This window comes from Pecten maximus, chromosome 5, assembly GCF_902652985.1.
Source record: "Pecten maximus chromosome 5, xPecMax1.1, whole genome shotgun sequence".
Taxonomy (NCBI): Eukaryota; Metazoa; Mollusca; class Bivalvia; order Pectinida; family Pectinidae; genus Pecten; species Pecten maximus.
Genome location: NC_047019.1, coordinates 20,943,702 through 20,966,212, shown reverse-complemented (window position 1 = coordinate 20,966,212; position 22,511 = coordinate 20,943,702). Strand labels below are relative to the sequence as shown.

Genomic DNA, 22,511 nt, shown 5'->3' with positions numbered 1-22,511 from the left:
TAAAGGTGCGTTCTCGCATGTGTCAGCCAAACATTTACGTAAAATGAATTACGTTATCGCTGCCATTAATAGCAATGATTAAATGTCATTTAATTAACACCGATATTAGTACAGAGCAAACCATGTACTTTGGCTATGTTACTAATCAATTCTACCTGTCTACCTTATATATCTTATTTATATATTGGTGTGTCAGACAGTGTTTATGTTCAGGCACAATACTTACTTAGGTATTGTAAATATCAACAACCATCCTCAATGGTGTAGATCGTTATCGGTGTCCAAGGATTTTGAAAATATTGGTTGCACCGCATTTTAACATTAGTATGAAATCTTTGCTTACTTATCAGTATTAATGCAATGATTGTCATTTTTAAGGGCTTAGAATGCTGGCTGTTTTTCGAGGATAGACTCCAATCGCTGAAATAAATACTTTGAAAGCAAAGTTTGTTAAGCATATGATGTCCGGTTTAATAATTGCAAAATCAAAATCATATTTGTTTTAAACTTTTGTAAAATGGCGGAAATTGTAACATTGAAAATAGCAACATTTACAGTAAAATTACTGAAGATTGATTTGCTTCAATCGATAACTTTCTCTGCTTTGTATAAATGAAGCTCTTACTGCGTGGTCGAGAACTGGCGTTTCTACTGTAAATATTTGGTACCAAAATGTTCTGCTATAACTTGATAGTCAATATAGCAAGATACGATTAATCTCAGTATGGGTGAACGAGGTACTTTAAAAGCTTTCTTGATGATGTGATCATGGAGATAAATATTGATAACAGATTTGACAATTACCTGGTAAGTAGCATAACATAAAATCGTTTGCTGTGTGAAATTTAATCCATTAAAACCTTTGCAAATCTTGAGGATAACACTTGACGATATTAAGTTCAGGTAAATATGGGGCTATGTATAAGCTCATTTGCACAGGTAATTGTTTGAGTTGTCCTGAGGGAGGCCATTCTAACATTGCTTTTGAATTCAAGTGTTTGACATTTCAATATGTGTATTCCCTCAATGATATCTATTTTTAATATCTTTAATATTTTGTATGAGTTGTCAAGAAAGCAACATAGATTTCCCATAACATTGGATCAATAGACCATCTTATTGTGATAAACCGAGACCAGCGTTTAACCTCAACACCTGACATACATAACACAATGTACCCTAAAATAGTACAAACCAAAACCTTTTGATAATCTATTTAATACCTTTATACTGATTTGCATACAGTTCGATATCATTAAGAAATAGACTTATGAATGCCAACGCTATCATTATAACGTATACACTATCACCATTCATTTATTTATATCGTCATTCACTCGTTTATATCACTATTCAATTATAATTATTTTTATGTTATGTTTAGATATTGAAAGAATAATATATGTATTTATATATGTATATATATATATATATATCACCAAATATCTAAATAGTTTATTGATCTCAGCTGGCGTACCAATAATATCACTCGTAATCATCTTGAAATCATTTCAAAGGACAAGTGACGACCTTTTCTAAACTTGTCCGTCGAGACATTTCAATTTAGACGTTTTAACATGTCAAATGAATAGAAAATCAGGCTAGGTCTATGTAAGTCCTTTCCAAAACAAATTGAGCAACTGTAAATCCAATACTAGTTTAATAATAAAAACTTGCAGGAATTAAGATTTTTCGAAGTAATATAGGATGATATAACATCTTAATTGATAAAATAATTCATAATGATTCAATTTAAAAAGCAATTTTTTCTTGTGCTGCAAATTAAGGTAATTTGAAAGAGGTTTCCCAAAATTAATGCGAATTAAATAATATTCTCAATAACGCGTGTTTGTAATATAATCACCCTACATTCCTACCGGACATATAAAGATATAACTTTAGGTACGGTATGCGCATTTGGGAAATCTTAATACGGAATTAAGTTTTAATAGGAAATTTGAGACATGCTTCTGACTGCTACGTCAAAGTCACTTCAGAGAAAAAAAGAAATGATTGTGCCTAATAACATGGCCTTGTCATGCATTAATCTATCGATAGGAAGGTAATATTTGCTCGTTATTCATTTGAAATTCACATTGATCTATCAAGAATCCAGTACTCTTATACAAAGAGTACAAGTCATAAGAAACAATAAATTCATTTTCAGGTAATTTTCTCCGACAGTGATATTATCGTTCAAATATTCATTTTTACCCGATGTTCAAACCAAGTCAAACCGATTTTACATAAAATGAAGTTCCATGAATCATGAACAAAAAAAAGTTCCATGACTCCATGACCGTAAAAGAACGTATATTTCGGTTGTTTATAATCACCCTTGAAGGTCACTATACTTGCAAGCAGAGCCTCTGGTCTCTATTCTGATTGTATATCAACTCACATCAAAACTCAACAAGTTGTCCATGGTAACTAAAGTATACGGACCAAGTTAGCCACACCCAGGAGCTGACAAGACGGACGTGACTGGGTTAATGATTTAGGTCTGGGATATATTTACCAATGGAATTACAATATATCTTATTCAGATTCATTTAGTAAAGATATGGATATGTCTACTATCAGACAAAACGGTTAAATGCTAAGGAATGCTAATGAAGTATGTAAATCACGTCAGAAACATCTGTATAAGTAGACAGGCGACAGTTTATTTAAAGAGTGCATAATGCCATTTAGACACCATATTATTTATATATCTGTATGGTATTTGATTTACCTGTATAGATTTGGGTAAAGGTGCATTTAACCGCTCGTTTTAACACGAAAACACTCGTGAGGTGGCGCTAACCTATCGGGAAAGTACAATCATATACATATATATTCATACTTTGATTGGCTTTTAGCCGGGTACACTAACCTTGATGACCAATTTAGGTGTTGAAATCATATTCATGTGTATGAAGAAGGATCTTACAAAGTTGGATTATGTAAATGTGGACTTATGTTTCTAGCTTATCAGATCGGGAGTCCAATTCAACAATATCGTACCTACCAAACACAGTGCTCTTTAAAGCGACACTATGTAACTCGGAAAGTGTAATAGCACACGTCCTGTTGAGGTGAGGCCAACTCGTACACTAACACTAAAAGTGCGTTTATTAAAAGGATTGGTTCGTCCTAACTGGAACCCAATTCAAACAAAACCTTTGTGCTGGAGTGTCTCTTTTTCGGCCTTGTGTTGGCATTGTGGTGTAAATCTATGGAATCTGTCCGTCTGTAAACATTCCACTTGAATTTATCGTACTAGCTATGCTCAGCTAGTTGTGTCCAGTAAAAAGTTCTGCTGGTACTGTCCAGTAAAAGTAACATATTGGTTGTGTGAAGGGACAGTCTGGCTGGTTGTGACATGCATACGTTTGACGTAGAAGGCCGTACGACATATCAAAACTAGTGACAGTAAGTCGGTTGTAGATTTGTGTGTAATGATATAGTGAGTTGTCTTATGTAACCTCACAGACCTTACAACTTGACTTAAACAATATTGATATTGAATTGCAGTCTCCAGTTGAATAAAATAATCGTGTAATGGTATGGTATAAGGACAAAAAGAAATAAAACCACATCCGTGTATTGGTTTTATGTATTTTTTCGATGATATTATTTTTGTATTTAAAGCATTGCGTTAAGTTATCGCGACGTTAATTGCGTTTTCAGTATATTACTTCTGTTACAAATATAAGCCTATTGGGTTGTAGCAATAACTTAAGAAGTCAGTTCAGATAATTTATTATAACACACATTTAACTAAAACGCGTATAATCAGTAGGATAAACATATCATGTTGAAACAGATAAATTTGTCTTTCATTAGAGATGTGATCCAACCTTTGAACATTGGTACCTAATCTTCACACACCTGTCGATACTGGGGATTGTTTTAACATTAGTTGTCAGGAGGGCGGGTTTGTTTACAAGGGATTGGTTAATCAATACTCTCTCGACGATCCTGAATTCCTTTATTTGCAGTGCACTCACCTAAAGCCCTCGACAAGTACCAGACAAGATCGTACCATTCCAGCTGTTTAATTTGTGAAAATACATGGGGTTTTAACCAGAGCAATGTATTAAGTCATTATGTTTGTTTGAGATGAACAATTCTATCTGTTTTGGATGATATTATAAAGGGATAGGTTAACAAAATTTGCATAAAGAAAACAAATCGATCGTCTTTCTATTTTACATTTAAATATGTAGAGTGAGCTGGAGGACCATCGTGGTGCAATATTTCTTTTACCAGACTATGTCCTCGTTCTTTATTTTACCATGATGTAACTACACTGCTGAAATATGTAATGATCGATATATATATATATATATTGATCTGTTGAATCAGTTTTCATCACACTAGTTATTTATGAGGCAACCTCACCACATCACCACCACCACCACCACCACCACACCATCTCACCACCACCACCACCACCACCACCACCAACTCACCACCACCACCACCACCACCACCACCACCACCACCACCAACTCACCACCACCACCACCACCACCAACTCACCACCACCACCACCACACCACCATCTCATCAACTCACTACCACCACACCACCACCACACCACCTCACCACCACAACCACCACCACCACCCACACCACCTCACCATCTCACCACCACCACCATCACCACCACACCACCTCACCACCACCTCACCACCACCACCACACCACCTCACCACCACCACACCACCTCACCACCTCTACACCACCACACCACCTCACCATATCACCACCACCACACCACCTCACCATATCACTACCAACACACCACCTCACCATCTCACCACCTCACCATATCACTACCACCACACCATCTCATCATCTCACTACCAACACACCACCTCACCATCTCACCACCTCACCATATCACTACCACCATATCACCACCACCATATCACCACCACCTCACCAGAGAAGATTTTTGTGTTACAATTTCTGAAGGAGATTTATGCACATGCGTAACTTAGCTAACTACGATTGATGTCACTAGGTCCACGCTACAGCCTATTTATCTACACGTGTCTAAGATAGATTTTCTTAATTGGTATGTCTGGCTTACACTAGAGATTTACATACACATGCGTAAGTTTGCATGGTTAGTTCCAATTTTCAATGCATGTATTCAGAAGAAAAGTGATGTGTCGTCTCTACCTTAATACATACTGTCGCAGAGAAATAAATTATACTTACAATATTAGACCTATAATTGTTTTTATTCCCTAATTATATTTGTTAAGATGAGGGATCATTTGATAGATGATCACATTTAACACAAAAGATATTGTTTTTCCTGTGGTTTCCATTCTTGCCTTCCTGTGGTGTTCTCATTTTTGCGCCCTGGTCAATATTGCCCTTGATTTTGGTTTGGTATCTTCTAGGTTTCCGTTGCCTCCTTGTGTCTATTTAATTTCCAGTTTACTCCTTGTTCGTATTAACTGATTATATCATACTCGGTTGAAGTCGTAATCTATATCTTATGAACTCTGATGACGGAAATGGCAAGTCTTTAGTACAAACGGTGTCCCATGTCATATTGTATAAAAGGTGAAGCGATTATTAATATCATTCAGAATTTATACATTATCTATACCCCAGAATGTACCCATATAGAAACATGCCTGATTGGGGTGTCTGTGAGATGACCACAATTCATTTTTCTGGGTATATTTTAAATGTAAGTATCACCAAAACATTGCGTTTTTAGTTACCTTTATCACAATCCAAGGTATTTGTTTTCCGAGGAAGGACTGTGGCGGGTAAATTCCTTTAGCGTTGTATTACAAGGATACCATTTGTAACTTTTGACAATCCGTCCTTTATCTGGATAAACTCGTTCCTATAATACAACACCATATGTCAACAGAAATATATTGATCTGTTTAATAAGTAAACATATGGGTACCTGGCTGACTTCCTGTCTTAACAAAGTCAGTAAAACGTTTGATTCAATCTTAGATCCTTTAAGCTTCAATGTTCTCCCCTATATATTTCACCAAACACCTCTTTACTGATAGCAATACAATATATAAAGCTTTAAAACAAGCAAATATACTAAAGAGCATGTTTACGTCTCGCATCTATACGGCTGTCTGTTATATGATTATCGGATATTGTCATCAGCTTTGTACGATAATTTCCAAACAAATCCTGATTAACTTCCAATATTATGAGAGGATAGAAAAATACCGCCAATAATTCTGATGCTATTGTTATGGGACTCTCAATCAAACACTGTTAGAGTAGATTTCCATTTTTATTGAATCGCCAGACGTTATAATTGAATTCACTACTCCTGGTATACCACAGGCAAAATTTTATGCAATTATGCCAAATACTTATTATTAAAATGTTGGTGACCAGATAGTTTAACAGAAAGTGGGTATATAGAACTTATATGTATGCATATATTGTTTGGGATTTATACAAAATGACTCCTGAATAAATTACAGAGATCGTTTTACCATCTGATTTTACCATTTATCAACGCAACGCATAACACATCGATCAGATCTGACTGTCTGATAACGTTACTAAAATCAACATTCGGTTTGATTCTTTTTGTGTTTTGTAAACCAAAAGTGAAAATATTTGAAAACGATCATACATACAGTACCTGTACTTTCAATTTTGATATGACATGGGTCGGTGGCTTTATTATCAATTCAACAAAACAATTTGCACTCCAATCGTATATAACAAAAGATGAAAGGCAAACCTGACGTATCGTTGCATGAAGCTAATCTTTACCAATTTGCTGATTCATTCATCATTCCTCAATGAAAGTTTTATTTGGGTAAAAATCAAAGACAAAGCCAAATTTACTTCGTAAATTTTTTTATAGCAAATGATCAAATGTGATTTTAGTGATTTAAGTGATATAACCTCACACATGGTCCAGCATCTCCATTATTAATACTTATTTGACTCTATAATGGATCTCGTTAGTCGTCGTGTTGTGGGTGGCCTCCATTATCAGATTCACTCACCTGTAGCTTCAAATGTCATTAATTGAAGTGTCTTGTCCATTTCAGGTACTCGGAGCCATATTGATCCGCCGGTCAGTTTCGCTATGGGACGGAAACACTTAGGGATTTTTAATAGCATGTCTGAGTGTCCAGCAATTATTTCATCATCTCCGGACATTCGGATTCTATTCGAAAATGTGTAGAATGCAGGTCAGCGGTGTGAAGTGTTACAAGTAAAGAGCAGTGGTTTATACCAACTCTTTTGTGTTCCACAACAATAAAAGGTAACTCCTTTATGACAATTACAACGAAGAATGACAGTATGCCCCAACAGTAGATGTAAGACTGTTGTGTCGATCGAAGTCCAATGACCCAGGGATAATGACAGATACAGGTGGACCTACCCCGAGGCACTGTGTAGAAGAACAATACGGAAGAAAATAGTTTGTTGTAATTTGTATGTGTATTGCGCACAGCTAATTCTACCAACAATGAGCACAGCTGTTCTCATGAGTGATACGTGGAAACCGACGGTTATCCAACTGGTGCCGTTCGCTAACAATAAAATGCGCACGTCAACGGATAAAGATAAGCCGTATTCCGATCAATCGAATGTGAACACACAAAAGCGGAGTTTTCCTGTACTAGCAGTTACAAGAGTGAGTTCTGGGAATTCTCTTCAGGACAGAAGCAGCCCTAGTGTTAATCATTCTTCACAACACAAAAAGGCGACAAGGGATAAGGACATTGGTAACACACAGTTCTCGAGTGGGAAAAAACTTTCTCTGGGGAAAAAGGGCAGCGATGGAGGTCGTCATAATGTACGACAAGATAGAAACAACAATAATTTCAACTACAACAGAGAGGATGGAGAGTCCATGATGTTAAATGAACTGGACCTTAATGGTCAGACACTTGCTGGGTCAAGTGCGTGTTCAATGGGGGATACGAGTGGAGATTATTCCAGAAGGACCAGTGCTGCAAGTACAAATACACGGACTTCGGTGGTGTCTCCGTCTGAGACTACACCTCACAAAGTCCTACCCAAACCTTCTATCGGATCTGCTAGGTATTTTCTAAACCAGCCGGTCAAAGGAATGGTCAAACCAACACCAGGGGAGATAGAGCTACAGCGCTACAGGGACAGCTACGCAAAGGAGCAAGCACAAAAACGGAAGAAGTACAAACTGAATATAAACCAACTTCCACGGAGTACAACTCCGATTAATGACCATGATCCCGATAAACTCAACATGAAACAGGTCATACAATTTCTACAAAACCAAACAGTGCCAGTCAAGTCTCCACGACCACAAGTTCAACTGAACAAATCCTCAGAAAAACAAATGTATTTGGACACATCACGGACTGCAAGAAACGGAATAGTTCACAAATCAGATAATGGTACTAAATACGAACAGCAGTTGTCTGAAAAAGTAGTGATGCATGAAAATTCTCGTAAGAATGCTCGCGGTTCCGCTGTGAGTCGAGTATCTCACACGACAGCTATTAGTACTAAGAGCACGCCTATTTTAGCTCAAAGTTCAGACAAAAATACAACTGGATTTAAAACTACGTCCACAGCAAAATCTATGATTGAGCGATCCCACAGGGTCAAACGACCTGACAAGAGAGCAAAAGAGTTCAAATTATACCGTTTCCTTGCAGTGGTACCTGGAAACGAGACCAAGACATCGCCTGTCGTGTTCTCTTCCCCAGAATCTGTAGTAGATAAGAAAGAATTCTCGACAAACCGAGACAAATTCAGGAAAGAAAAGGTTATCGTTATTCCAAAGGAAGAACCGGAACCGGAAATAAGATATCGGGCATCACTAGACAAAGACGGTATTGATAGTGCTCGACAGGGATATTCTGAAAGTGGAAATGACAGTGACCTGGATTACCATATCGGCACTAGATCGGAAAAGGTCAAAGTTCCCAGGACGGCCAACGTGGTGCACAGGAGAGCAAAGAAACACCAGTTAAGACTTGACCGGGAGGAATTTGCTGATAGGAATATGTCTGACTCCGAAATGGAAGATACTCGGCGTTCAAGTACCAATAGTGGTACTATTCGACTTCCAACTGTGAATGACTTCCCGGACGAACAATATTCCGAGACCGAACATGACGATGATTCCGTTATTCTCCGCGCCGTGTTTAATGTTAACAACAATAACAACATTAATAATTCACATGTATTACGTCATAAACCGGAAACAGAAAAGCACGCTCATCAGGTGTCGTTAAATATGGACTCTTACAGTCCGACAGTTTATGCATCAAACCCTGCATTTAGGGGAGCCGGTCGTGTTCATAAAAACAACAACAAAAACCAATTGGATAACGGGCATGCATTACGAAAACTTATGATAAACATTCCGGATGAAAACACGGAACAGACGGATGTGATTAAACTGACCCTCCGTAAGGAGAAGAATGCTACAAGGGAGACAAGTTACATGACGGACATGGCGGGAAAACATAGCCTCGGTATGATATATAATAGTGATGTGTCCGATGAAGGTTTTGACAGGAATGTTATTAGAATATCTACAGTATCAATGCAGCAAAGGGCTGGGAAAGATCAGGAGGATCCGGTCGTAAATCCAAGTAACTCAATGGCCAAAAGTTGCATCAAAGTCAGACAGAAACTTAAGGCGAATATGTACAGTGAATAAGTCGTTTTACGTCTCAACTCATGTGTGTTCACGGGCACTCACTTGTAGTGTAGTTGTGTGGAAGATCGACATTTATGTGCACAGGGACTTGGCATGAACTCCGAACTCCAAACCCAAAGGCCATATCATATATGTATAAAACATAAATATGAACCGTGGGCTGTGCCAAGTTCCTGTGTTTCTGTGCGTAGAAAATAATCGTTGGAGTAGAACGTCCGTGTTCATTTTGTGGTACAGTTCACATGGGATATTCATTGGTTATTCCAGGAGGATATGACTGCCATTTTAGATGTTTGCTAGATTTTCTTTAAATTATTATATTAATTAAATTTATTTAGCAATACCATAAAGTTTTTGTAAAGCTATTAATCGTTCTTCCAAAGATTTGTTTGGGTGTCAATCACACAAAAAATGAAATCGATTGGATAGCAATTTCATTTGTTCTTATCATAAATCTTTCTTCACTATGAAATATCACAGAAAGCTGTAACTTAGTATCAATATATTGTGTTTACGGACGACTTCTTATTGTATAGACGCTAACAGAACAGGTATTTCAACAGGTAAACGGACCTCCGTAAACAAGCCCAGCCATTGATATTTGATTTCAATTTAAACAGTATTTATCGACACAGAGGACGTAAATTATCAGTGTCATACTGATAGATATATATATCTATTGACTCTCTACCCTTGTGTGACACTATTAATAAAAATACTGAATGAATATAGTCATACATTTGTTCATACGTCATATATAGAATTAAGTCTGACGAAAATCTCATATGTTTAGCATTTTTTTCTTTATTTCAAATGATAGCAATATACATTATACACATATTTTCATTTGTTAACAGATCAAACACTTCTATTTTGGGATGCTTTGTCGTCATTTATTACGCAGAATGCGGCACACAAAATTGTGGTTATAACATATTAAGTTAATTTATGTATATTGATACTATTGTAGGCAGTCATGTCGGTATTTGTACGAGGAGTATGACACTTAAGCATTTAATAAAATCATTGAAGATATTTCGTATTCCTTAGTTAAAAATGAATATTACATTTCAAAAAATACTTTTGATGAAATGTATTTACAATTTTGTGCAAGATTTATTATAAGATATCCTGCAAAATTCAAACGAGAGAAAGATAATTGACTTTAAATTTAAAATAGTCAACCCCAGGTAGAACGTCGTATAGGCTATATTAAAGCACTGACTGTCCAGCGATATTCAATATATCACAAACTTAATATATCTTTTATATTTCTGTATACAGGACAATGGAAATCACGTTACATATGTTACATCCTCTCCCCATGTTAAATTACCAGCATTTTCTTAGTCACACAGGAATAATGAATAGATCAAGTTAAAACGAGATGGTATTAACTGTAATCATGATGTAGGAATGTAGCCTCAGGTATTCACTGTCTCCCTCTAGTGGAACACCTACATATCGCAAAAAAAAAAAAAGACATTAAAGATAGTAATTACTTTGCTTTAACAAAAGAAAAATCTACTTTCCCACACCCTACTTAAAATAGTACATATATATGCTTCTCATACAGGTATTGTATAAACAATTGCAAAAACATGAATAGAATAAAAACAATAAACATAATCTTTATTTTGATTGTTTAAGGATCACGCGGTTATCAACTGATCGACAAGGACACATATTTTACAATGTCTTTTCAGATGTCAATCTGGCGGCATTAGTATTTGTTGATTTCCATGCAATGTATAAAAAATGGTATACAGTATCAAGAAAGTTATTGATTACGACACGATATCTTACACAATACATAAATAAGATATTTAAAAAAATATATATTAAACATGGGATGTCAGCTTTATATAACATTTTATTTACTGTTCAATGTATATCGTATAAAGTATCAAGATACATGTAGGTAGATTAGTTTACATTTTATAAATATTTTAGATACATTATTGAAACATACACTAATAAGAATGACTTTTCTACTTGAATAGATGTAAAGTTGGAGAACCAAATATCTTGCCTGTAAAATAACTAGGTTTTGTATTATAGAACTCAATAAACTGTTTAAATATTCAACACAAACAAAGAGAGAAATATCCTTATATCTATATAATTATCTAGCATATCGTCCTTTCTACTCTCCACCCTGTCCATATCGGAGTAGATTATACAGGGATGAGTGACTCACTCTCGTTAGCACAATATCATATTACGTCAATGATATAATTATACATGTCTGGAGTAATTAAATTGTCATATATGATAATTCATTTTTTCGGATTTTGAAAGATACACAAAAGATAACTTGTCCCTGTTAACGCCCATTATTGTGTCTATCAGATTTCATTGTCGTGTGTAACAATAATGCCTCGACGTATCACTGTTTCTGACAAGACAGTTACACGCAACATAGATATAATATTCTAACATGTTTCGTTAGATTTACAATTGTTTGGAAAAGTCATCCGATAACATATAAGAATATAAAGTCATTATGAAATATGTTGACACGAAGACACTTTATTCTAAACTGAATGAATAGCAATGAAAATATATTTTAAGTGGTAGCGTGTCCATTAATCTCATAGCATGTGATCAATTAAATAACATCATAATTTTGACCTAACTGTATTAGTCCACAGCGATCTTGTACATGTATATATGATGTTTACATCAGTAAAGGAATCAGTTTAAAGTTTCACAAATCAACTGTTACATCTTTAATGACATAGATCATCCTGATTGACTAAAATGATTCAGGAAGGAAGCGAAAAAGTGCCATCGAAGCTGTACTGAAGACGGAGGAGGACCATCTATTGATACTTTGTTTAATGGATGTGTTATAACATTGAATTAGATAGATTACTAGTCTGTCAATGGGTCATACTGTACATCTAGGGAAGCAAAGGAAGAAGTCTTTTACAGCTTCATCATGGCTCGCTGACATAAATTATCAACATATTTCATCAATCGCAAAGGAAATGGAAACTCACGTTATATTCTTAAATTTAAAAGGAGTTATTAGTAAGGCATAGAAGTTTCATGTAATCAGGGTTATCGTTATCAGTCATTCCCGAAACAACAGTAATCTGAAGTCATAGGAGGGGTTTATAAAACAATTGAGTAGTTGTTTAACCATTGTGCTATTATTGAACAAAATAAGGATATTTCAATGAAAAGAAAAGAAATACCCCGACTTAACCGAGTCAATTCTGTCACCGCGTCGCCCTGTATATTGCGTCACCCTAGCTGTCACCATTTGGGTCCACAAAACTTATTTCCTATACAATTTACTTTGTATTGCGGCAACCTATCTCACGTGAATGCGACACCCATTTCAGGACCGAACGAAAATCATTGAATTGTGCATTTCGTCAGTTTTAAACAAATATAACCGAAAGTAGTAGTAACATGAAATAAATATGGCCAGCGAGATTAGGATATGTAAAAAACGAAAACTGACACAATAAACAAAGCAGCGATTTTCGGTCAGTAAAATGATAAAAACATAAAAGGCACAGTATGTCGACGAATTCTGGTTTCTATGTCTCTTGAATACCAAGCATTGAAATTCTCTTAACATATTCAGTTGTTACAAATGAACTGCATATCGTCTTGAACGTAAGTAGTTTCTTGACGCAATAATCGCTAACGTCAACATGCCTCTGTAACATTTAAAAGCACCTCGTCTGACGTACGAAATTGTTGTTCTATAATGTTTTGAAGTAGCAACTTCCTTTGTTTGGCATTGGTGGTCTGTATGAGATCGTGTAATGGTAAATGTGCCCCCACGTTTCAACTCTTCTACGAATGAACGTAGGTCACGAAAATACCTTGGGACGAATTCGTGCATGTAGGTTTCCGCCGGCATTTTATGCCAGAGACGGTAGTACCAGTACGTTGTTGTAGACATTTAATTGTCTCATTGGTGACGATCTCCTACCTACTGATCCGTGATCATATTCTGGTGTACCTGACGTCGCTGGACTGGTCGGTTTCCAGTAATCCGAGAAATCGACGTTGGCAAGGCAGTTGAGAGTTTCCGTCACGTTTGCCGCGAATTTCATTTCCAATCTGACGCTTCCCTGTCATATCATGTTTTTATATCCCGCTCCCATGTCGCTAGGGTAAAGGCTTTGTTGAAGGCGTAAATGGCATATCCTTGATCCAAATAAGATCGGGTGATGGTGAGACCCTAGCCCGTCCTCGTTTCACTCATCGCGGCCTGGAGTAGATTTACGTAAGGAGTCACGAACTTTATGTTGCTCACTGTGCCGATATTCATTGATCAGGCCATGTTCGAAACAGTTTCATATATACAAACATACATCGTTGACGATGTTCATTCTGAATATGACATTGATGAGCAGTCAACATGAAGATACCTTTAAACTTGGTAACATCACAGTCCATTCTGGTAAGTCCTTGTATAATTCTAGTGTGAAAACAATTAGTCCTCAAACACTCTCGGTAAGGCAGTCGACGAAAGTCATCAGTTATCAATAAGTGGTGCAATACATGGGAAAAGAACGCTTGAACACTCGCCACTGTTGGAGAATCGCAATCAAATCAACTGAAAACATCACGAAACAATAAATGATGTGGAAATACCAAGAGACTGTCATAGTTAAAGCGTGAACTCTTCTGATCCAGTTTGTTGACATCTTGAGTGTACTTATGCTAATACAAATAAAACAAAAACAAAAACAAAAACAAACAAAAATAATACCGTTTTAATAAATATCAAGAGTAAAATGGCAAACTTGAAGGGCATTATATTACTTATGATATTTGGACTCTGAAATATGGATCTAGGATAGACGCCACCCTGAGAACATCGAAGTACTATGGTGGGGAACGCTTCGCACTGTTCCGCCTCTCACCGACCGAATAAAGACATGATCTCCAGCGCTGACCGATGTTAAGATCACACCGGTGGAGCAATCATACGCAGACCCAAGGTTAGTGTTGGTTATTGTTGACCCGCGTGATGACCCGTTGACAACAAGCTCTGTGGATAACCATTCCGTCAATTCTCCAGTCATAACCCATGTGAATACGTACACTCCGCTGGATGGAACTTGGTAAATCCCATCTCCTTTGTTATAGTTACCGTTTGTATCCAGTAGAACATCATCAAATAGTATAATCATTCCGGAATGTGACACAAAATTCTTACTCAGAGATACGCTAAATGCACTCGGCCTACTGGGATCGACGGGTGACACTCTGACTGAAAAGACAAACAAAGACGAAAGTATTTCTGTTATGTAGCATTCGCGAAATTAAAATAAGTTTTCCTTAGCAGTTTCGAATCTTGGAGACCAATTTCGAAAAAAAAAATCAGAACATGGAAAATTTGACATAAATATTCGTTCCTTGTCAAGATCAATTCAAATGAACAAATACATTACATTCGAGTTGAAATACGTTGTAATTCGATATATACCTATAATCTACTGCTAGATTCACCATTTACTCATGTGTTTTTCTAGTGGCTTGGAGAAGACAATATATTTACAACAAAAGTATCGGCTGTTTTCTTTAAACGGGACGTTTTTGACGTTTTAGCAATGGTTTAACTTACTGGATTTCGTTGGCGTTTCTTTGGGCGAGTTTCCTTCAGGCGCCTGTTTAGAAGTGTTCGAATTCCTGGAGGTCTCTCGAGGAGAAGAAGGATTTGCGTAGAGAGCGGAAACATTGGACAGATGTTTGTCCACTTTTCCGAGAATCGGATTGGAAGCTATTTTCAGTTCTTGAAGTTCCCGCTCCAAATGACGTATCCGTATATCCTTTAGTTTCAAATCCTCCACATGATCACTGACTGTCCTCTCTAACTGCCGAAGTCTGGTCTCCTGGCGTTCCATCCGCTCAAGCAAAGATGACACTAGACCTCTTAACTGTGTCTCCCCTGGTGTCCTATATAAAAAAAATACATTCATCGGGTCCTCATAATAATAAGTCTCAACGATAAACCCGGAAGATCCATTAGCCTTAAGTACATTATCCGTATTGATATTGATATTTTTCCCCGTTTTTAATCGATTAACATTTATCTATGGCCAACCTTAAGTCATATACATGTACTTATTTCCTGAAATTGTGGACAGAAGTCCCTCCTTGGGGCTTATAAAATGATGGCTTACTCTAACAATTAAGAAGTCAATCACACGCATCCAGTGTAATTTGATAACTGCTATTTTCTTAAATTATGCTTCCAATAATCAACACTAGATCATTTCTTACATATAATTAACTGAATCAGTTCTCAACAAATTATGCCAATGCTAGCTTTGTGATCTGTAAATCATGTCGACCTAGTTAATATTAGATCATTACGTTCTTAACAGAAGAATCTCCCAACTTCCCTTACTTTTACCTGGCGTCGCTCCACACGTCAGGAGGGTCCGTGTATTTTCCGTCTCCTTTTGTCATCCTCTCTTCTGCTGCGCCATAGCACACAACACTTGATAAAACCAATTCATTGTACATATACTTGCGTGTCGACTGATGTCGGCAAACGTTTGAAGATAAGATATTAGCCTGAATGATAAGAAACTGTTCACATGACTTTTCCTAAACAAGTGCAAGGTCAATTTAAACTAGATGGTTGTGCTAGGCGATTGTTTTCTATATGCAGCTAATATTTCTGGGAATTCAATATCAATAAATAGATCAGTGAATAACATATTACGGGACAACGTAAGCACAGGTGAAGATCGACGTAGAGTGTTCGATCCCTAACCAGGGCGGTAAGTGTTTCTCTTGGAAGCTGCCGTCACGGACTGTCATGTGCTGTTGCAAGCGACAGACATTCATATTTTGTGCAATGAGGTAGCCACGTACATGACGATTCCGCTTCGAGATGATCCTGGCTTTCCATGGGTCGATTAATAAATAAGATGAATGAATAAATTATACGATAGATAAATATTTTCATAAATGAATGTCGTTTTGTCCACTTATTTTCTTTGTTGAGTATAACAACTAGAATCTACTGTCATTATATAAATCTCAATATATTCAAATCATACCGATATCAATACGTCAATGGTAACGTTCGAAAACAGTTAGTATATTAGTAGATGGTTAAATTGACTAGTGAAGAGGTATTGTCGTCCTGATATACGTCAATATTAACGTGAGAATCCTTTGAAATCACCCTATTCAATAGTGTTGTCCTATTATAAGGCGTGAAGGCTGATAAGGAAAAGGCGGATATAATCTTTAATAGGTTAGGGCGAAGTTGAAATGAAATATCAGGATGGAATATTTTTCATCCGATGTTTTACTAAAAAATGATTTTATTCAACAACACGGATGCGATTGTAACAAACATATAATCACTTCCTGCTTTTCAATGAAGTCTGTATACTGGATCAATATGTATATCAATCCTTTCCAGGGGGCATCAGATACCGTACAAATCAACCCAGTACAGACCCTTTTCAGGCACCATACAAAACAACATCAGATACCGTACAAATCGACCCGGTACAGACACTTTTCAGGTACCATACAAAACAACATCAGATACCGTACAAATCAACCCAGTACAGACACGTTTTTAGGCACCATACAAAACAACATCAGATACCGTACAAATCAACCCCGTGTAGACACTTTTCAGGCACCATACAAAACAACATCAGATACCGTACAAATCAACCCAATACAGACACTTTTCAGGCACCATACAAAACAACATGAGATACCGTACAAATCAACCCAATACAGACACTTTTCAGGCACCATACAAAACAACATCAGATACCGTACAAATCAACCCCGTGTAGACACTTTTCAGGCACCATACAAAACAACATCAGATACCGTACAAATCAACCCCGTGTAGACACTTTTCAGGCACCATACAAAACAACATCAGATACCGTACAAATCAACCCAATACAGACACTTTTCAGGCACCATACAAAACAACATCAGATACCGTACAAATCGACCCGGTACAGACACTTTTCAGGTACCATACAAAACAACATCAGATACCGTACAAATCAACCCAGTACAGACCCTTTTCAGGCACCATACAAAACAACATCAGATACCGTACAAATCGACCCGGTACAGACACTTTTCAGGTACCATACAAAACAACATCAGATACCGTACAAATCAACCCAGTACAGACCCTTTTCAGGCACCATACAAAACAACATCAGATACCGTACAAATCAACCCAGTACAGACACGTTTTTAGGCACCATACAAAACAACATCAGATACCGTACAAATCAACCCCGTGTAGACACTTTTCAGGTACCATACAAAACAACATCAGATACCGTACAAATCAACCCAGTACAGACCCTTTTCAGGCACCATACAAAACAACATCAGATACCGTACAAATCAACCCAGTACAGACACGTTTTTAGGCACCATACAAAACAACATCAGATACCGTACAAATCAACCCAGTACAGACACTTTTCAGGCACCATACAAAACAACATCAGATACCGTACAAATCGACCCGGTACAGACACTTTTCAGGTACCATACAAAACAACATCAGATACCGTACAAATCAACCCAGTACAGACCCTTTTCAGGCACCATACAAAACAACATCAGATACCGTACAAATCGACCCGGTACAGACACTTTTCAGGTACCATACAAAACAACATCAGATACCGTACAAATCAACCCAGTACAGACCCTTTGCAGGCACCATACAAAACAACATCAGATACCGTACAAATCAACCCAGTACAGACACGTTTTTAGGCACCATACAAAACAACATCAGATACCGTACAAATCAACCCCGTGTAGACACTTTTCAGGTACCATACAAAACAACATCAGATACCGTACAAATCAACCCAGTACAGACCCTTTTCAGGCACCATACAAAACAACATCAGATACCGTACAAATCAACCCAGTACAGACACGTTTTTAGGCACCATACAAAACAACATCAGATACCGTACAAATCAACCCAGTACAGACACTTTTCAGGCACCATACAAAACAAACGAAACAACAACATATACCGTACAAACCAACCCAATGTAGACACTTTTCAGGCACCATACAAAACAAACGAAACAACAACAGATACCGTACAAACCAACCCAATGTAGACACTTTTCAGACACCATACAAAACAACAACAGATACCACTTCGAACTTTACTTTCAACGTAGTTAACAGGGACATCTTACCACTAAGCGGTATGATAAGCTAAGAGTGACGATTCATATTTCTCTATTATAATTATTCCATTGATAGACAGTAGCATACCAGCTTCTCAAACTTGCGATGTTAACATATCATAGCTGGTCCAATGAGACAAATCGATTCTTTGTTTGTAAATAACACGGATTAGGATTAGTCAAAAATCCGAATTCAAACGAAAAACAAAGAAATGAATATGAAAACGAATTAAATAAAAAAACAAAACCATTTATCACATGTGGTCAAGAAAGATGACCACAAAACAAAAAACATGAAAAGCATGACTCCTGATTTATCGCAATTGTACCTGTTGAAGGCTGTAAAACAGACACAAGAAAACCAACCTTTAAATATCATAAGATTGGTTTATACCGAAAATAAATACATAATGGGTATGATTTATATCCAAATTAATACATAATAGATTTGGCATATACCAAAAATAAACATTAGATATGTTATATACCGAAAATGAATATTAGATATAGTATATACCGAAAATAAATATTAGATATAGTATATACCAAACAAAATGCATAATAGATATAGCATATACCGAAAAAAATACATAATAGATATAATTTATACCCAAATTAATGCATAATAGATATAGCATATACCGAAAATAATACATAATATATAGTATATACCCAAATTAATACATATTAGATATAGTATATACCCAAATTGATGCAAAATAGATATAGCATATACCGAAAATAATACATAACATTGCACCATACAGCTGTTTACTCCGTACAGGTATGCGTGAAGTAATAAAGAACGGGGTAAGGAGAACAAAAATGGCTAATGTTTGGTATATAGTCCGACAAGTTTGATCAACAGTTAAATTATCAACACAGTTCTAGCTATTAGTGTCTGTGCTAAATAGCAAGATGATGCCAGAGAAATTTAATTATAACACAATAAGCGTGTTATTTTTATCCCATACGTCCATATCTTAGCGGCTTACAATGTAGCACCAGATACTCTGTAACAACAGTCTGGTTTAACAAGACTAACGATTCCAGAGCCATGCCAATCTACCTGTTGTTAAGTTAATTACATCCAATTAGGTACCGTTACAAGTCGAGATTGAATCTGCAAGGATCGACCAGAGACCGACAGCTACTTATAATCCGACCACTCAATGTCGACCATATTGTGGGCCTGCCGACTGGGTATAGGAATATTATATTAAATTACGTAATGAAACTGGTAAAAAAAAGTTCAATTAATATTGAGAAAAAAAAATCAATTATGATATGCCAGGTTATCTAAATCTTAGAAGCAATTTCATCAAGATGTATTGTTTACGAGATGTATATGGTGCAATAATCCTTCACTTAGCACGCCGTACATTAGGCCGCCAGGGCAGCACTATATCATACTTCTCGACATTGCTGCACCGTGTGGGTCGACAACGCTGTTAAATCGAACGTAATGCCTTTGTTTGCTGCTCAAAAGCACATTCTCGTAGTCATGACAATTAACTTTTGAAGAGGCGAATCGGATACACCTTTTTTTAGCTTGAAGAAACATAAGATACCCATCATGTTCAATCAGAATTCCCACTTCTGTATATCGAACATAAGATGAATAAAAAATAATTCGTCTTAAAATCTTGCGGGTAACCTTTAGATAAAAGATTAGACAAGAGGATGTAGCACATGTTATACCATTGCAGTATGTTCGTATGGATAACCACAATGCTATGGACAGCAACTCGGGGGCACTTTATAATTTCGATTCTCCAACAAGGGAATGGACACTTTACAGCATCAGTGATATTATACCGCATGTATAAAAGCTTCCTGTCATTTCGCAAGAAGACTATATAGACTTCACTTTGCCAAACTTGGTAGATAGTAACTGGCGATATGGGGATTATCCTAAATGTAAAGCTACAATAACTTTTAGATAATAACAATAAGGATTTTATATACCTCTATATCACATCAACATAGCCATCTGAAAGCGGTCCGTGAATTATCATTCGTGGTTATTAGGCCTTTAGCAACCAGCCATTTTCTTTCTTAACTCTCTGGGGAGCATACAGCCGGAGCTGCCATTTCGGAGCTAACAGCTTACACACGACATTTCTCTCCCTACCCTTTCACGCACTCATTTACAGCTGAGTCAACTGAAACACAACGGAGTAAAGTATCTTGTTCAAGGATACAACACAGCGCTCGTGCCGGGACTCGAACTAGTGACATTTCAGTCACATAGTACTGCGTCCAACCACTAGACGACCGTGCCTCCATGCATTTTCACGAAGAGTTTTTCGTATAGAAAGATTCCTCTCATCTACCTGACGTTTACCCGTACGGTAATTGTTTTTTTCAAGTTGAGGGATAACTGATAACCATTGCATCTGTCTTTTTGGCTTTGACATAAATGAAGTCATGGCAGATGAAATATGTACCGGCATACCAAATCAAGATCACACTGCAGGATAAACAGAAATAAAACGCGACAGTCACACTGACGGTATGAACTCGGAGCAAAACGTGAAGCAAAGGGAGTTAACGCAGTTGAATCAAATCTGAAAAAGGGAAATAACACCACGGGACGACAGAAACAACTAAATAACGGCTATATATTCAGGAACTGGAGACCAAGTTGGAAGAAGCTGAAAAAAGTCAGACTGACGATATATTACTGATGAATCCAAGAAGTTAAAGACACTCGAAGTCCATTTGTCAACCCCAACACTGTACTAGATGACATTCAACAACGAATCGCAACCTTTGTCCTAAACAAAGTGGATACGAAACCCATGTCTATGGAAAAAATAATCTGAAGCTGAAACCTCACTCTCCTCCATTGACCAACAAGACTTGATGGCTCAAAACCCACAAAGTACTTGTTATAATCATAATGGCTCTTTAGCTCAATCCTTTCCTCCAAACTTTGACGCTTCATGCTACGGCGTGTTCAAAACAGGGAACCATTCTCATGTTGATAGTGGCTTATCTAACATATACTTGGCACGCCATACACGCCAACACGTGCCCACGTGTTGGCGTGTATGGCGTGCAAGGAAAATACCTACAACAGGGACTACACGACAAATAACGCTACCCGCCCAAAAGCAAACCTCTGACTCTGGGAGACTCTATAATACAACATTAGTCGAACAGACCGGGCCTTCCATCCCCCAGCTTATCTGTTCTATAACAACAAGGCACTAATGTCTAACGTACACCTCGGCCTACAACAATTCCACTTATCCACGAACACCATCCCTCTCGAGAATCATTTTTTCCTTTTTTATGTAGAAGCCAACTTTTTCATCACCCGACAATATTGCATCACCACCAACTAGATAAGGATGTAGCACAATCACTGGAACACGCACCTGAAAGCAGCGGGCTACCGGCAAGGAACATTATGACACTTAATTCTTTCAGACAACGGGTCTAGCTAGCTCTGCAAGAGCACTGGTTGTTGTTTGGTCTGCAGTTGGAACTCTTACAGGATGACATGAGTAGGAAAGTCGGAATATGAAGCTTACCCCATTTCACCTGCCCAAATGCCTCTTTAAAGCAGATGAGTTGCAATCTTATTGAATAAAGACAACGGCCATTACATTCATCTAGTGAAAAATGGATGA

General features: G+C 37.1%; 2 protein-coding genes across 3 annotated transcripts in view; one reads left to right on the top strand and one right to left on the bottom strand.

The window, feature by feature from the left end:
• LOC117327474 overlaps window positions 1-10,405 on the top strand; it is a 42,666-nt gene extending 32,261 nt beyond the window's left edge. Inside the window, exon 2 of the mRNA XM_033884478.1 lies at window positions 7,056-10,405. Within this exon, the coding sequence (XP_033740369.1) occupies window positions 7,481-9,670 (2,190 nt within the window). The 5' untranslated portion in view covers window positions 7,056-7,480 and the 3' untranslated portion in view covers window positions 9,671-10,405. The remainder of the gene's footprint in view (window positions 1-7,055) is intronic.
• Window positions 10,406-14,397: 3,992 nt separating this feature from the next.
• LOC117327473 (complement C1q-like protein 4) lies at window positions 14,398-16,208 on the bottom strand. 2 transcript variants are annotated; one of them, XM_033884476.1, is made up of 3 exons: window positions 16,062-16,208; window positions 15,270-15,601; window positions 14,398-14,915 (listed from the first exon to the last, which is right to left on the bottom strand). In XM_033884476.1, the coding sequence occupies exons 1-3, from the start codon at window positions 16,172-16,174 to the stop codon at window positions 14,494-14,496; spliced, it is 867 nt and encodes a 288-aa protein (XP_033740367.1). In that variant the 5' UTR covers window positions 16,175-16,208; the 3' UTR covers window positions 14,398-14,493. The 2 variants fall into 2 exon arrangements, with proteins under 2 accessions (XP_033740367.1, XP_033740368.1); XM_033884477.1 differs by having other exon boundaries at window positions 16,056-16,159.
• Window positions 16,209-22,511: the final 6,303 nt, after the last annotated feature.

What these genes read in the sequence shown, in the direction of transcription:
- LOC117327473 (XM_033884476.1), bottom strand. Translation starts at nt 16,174, where the DNA reads ATGTACAATGAATTGGTTTTATCAAGTGTTGTGTGCTATGGCGCAGCA. An exon ending in GACGTGTGGAGCGACGCCAG is followed by an intron (nt 15,602 to 16,061) that starts GTAAAAGTAAGG and finishes TTTTTTATATAG; the next exon opens with GACACCAGGGGAGACACAGT. An exon ending in AGAAACGCCAACGAAATCCA is followed by an intron (nt 14,916 to 15,269) that starts GTAAGTTAAACC and finishes TTGTCTTTTCAG; the next exon opens with TCAGAGTGTCACCCGTCGAT.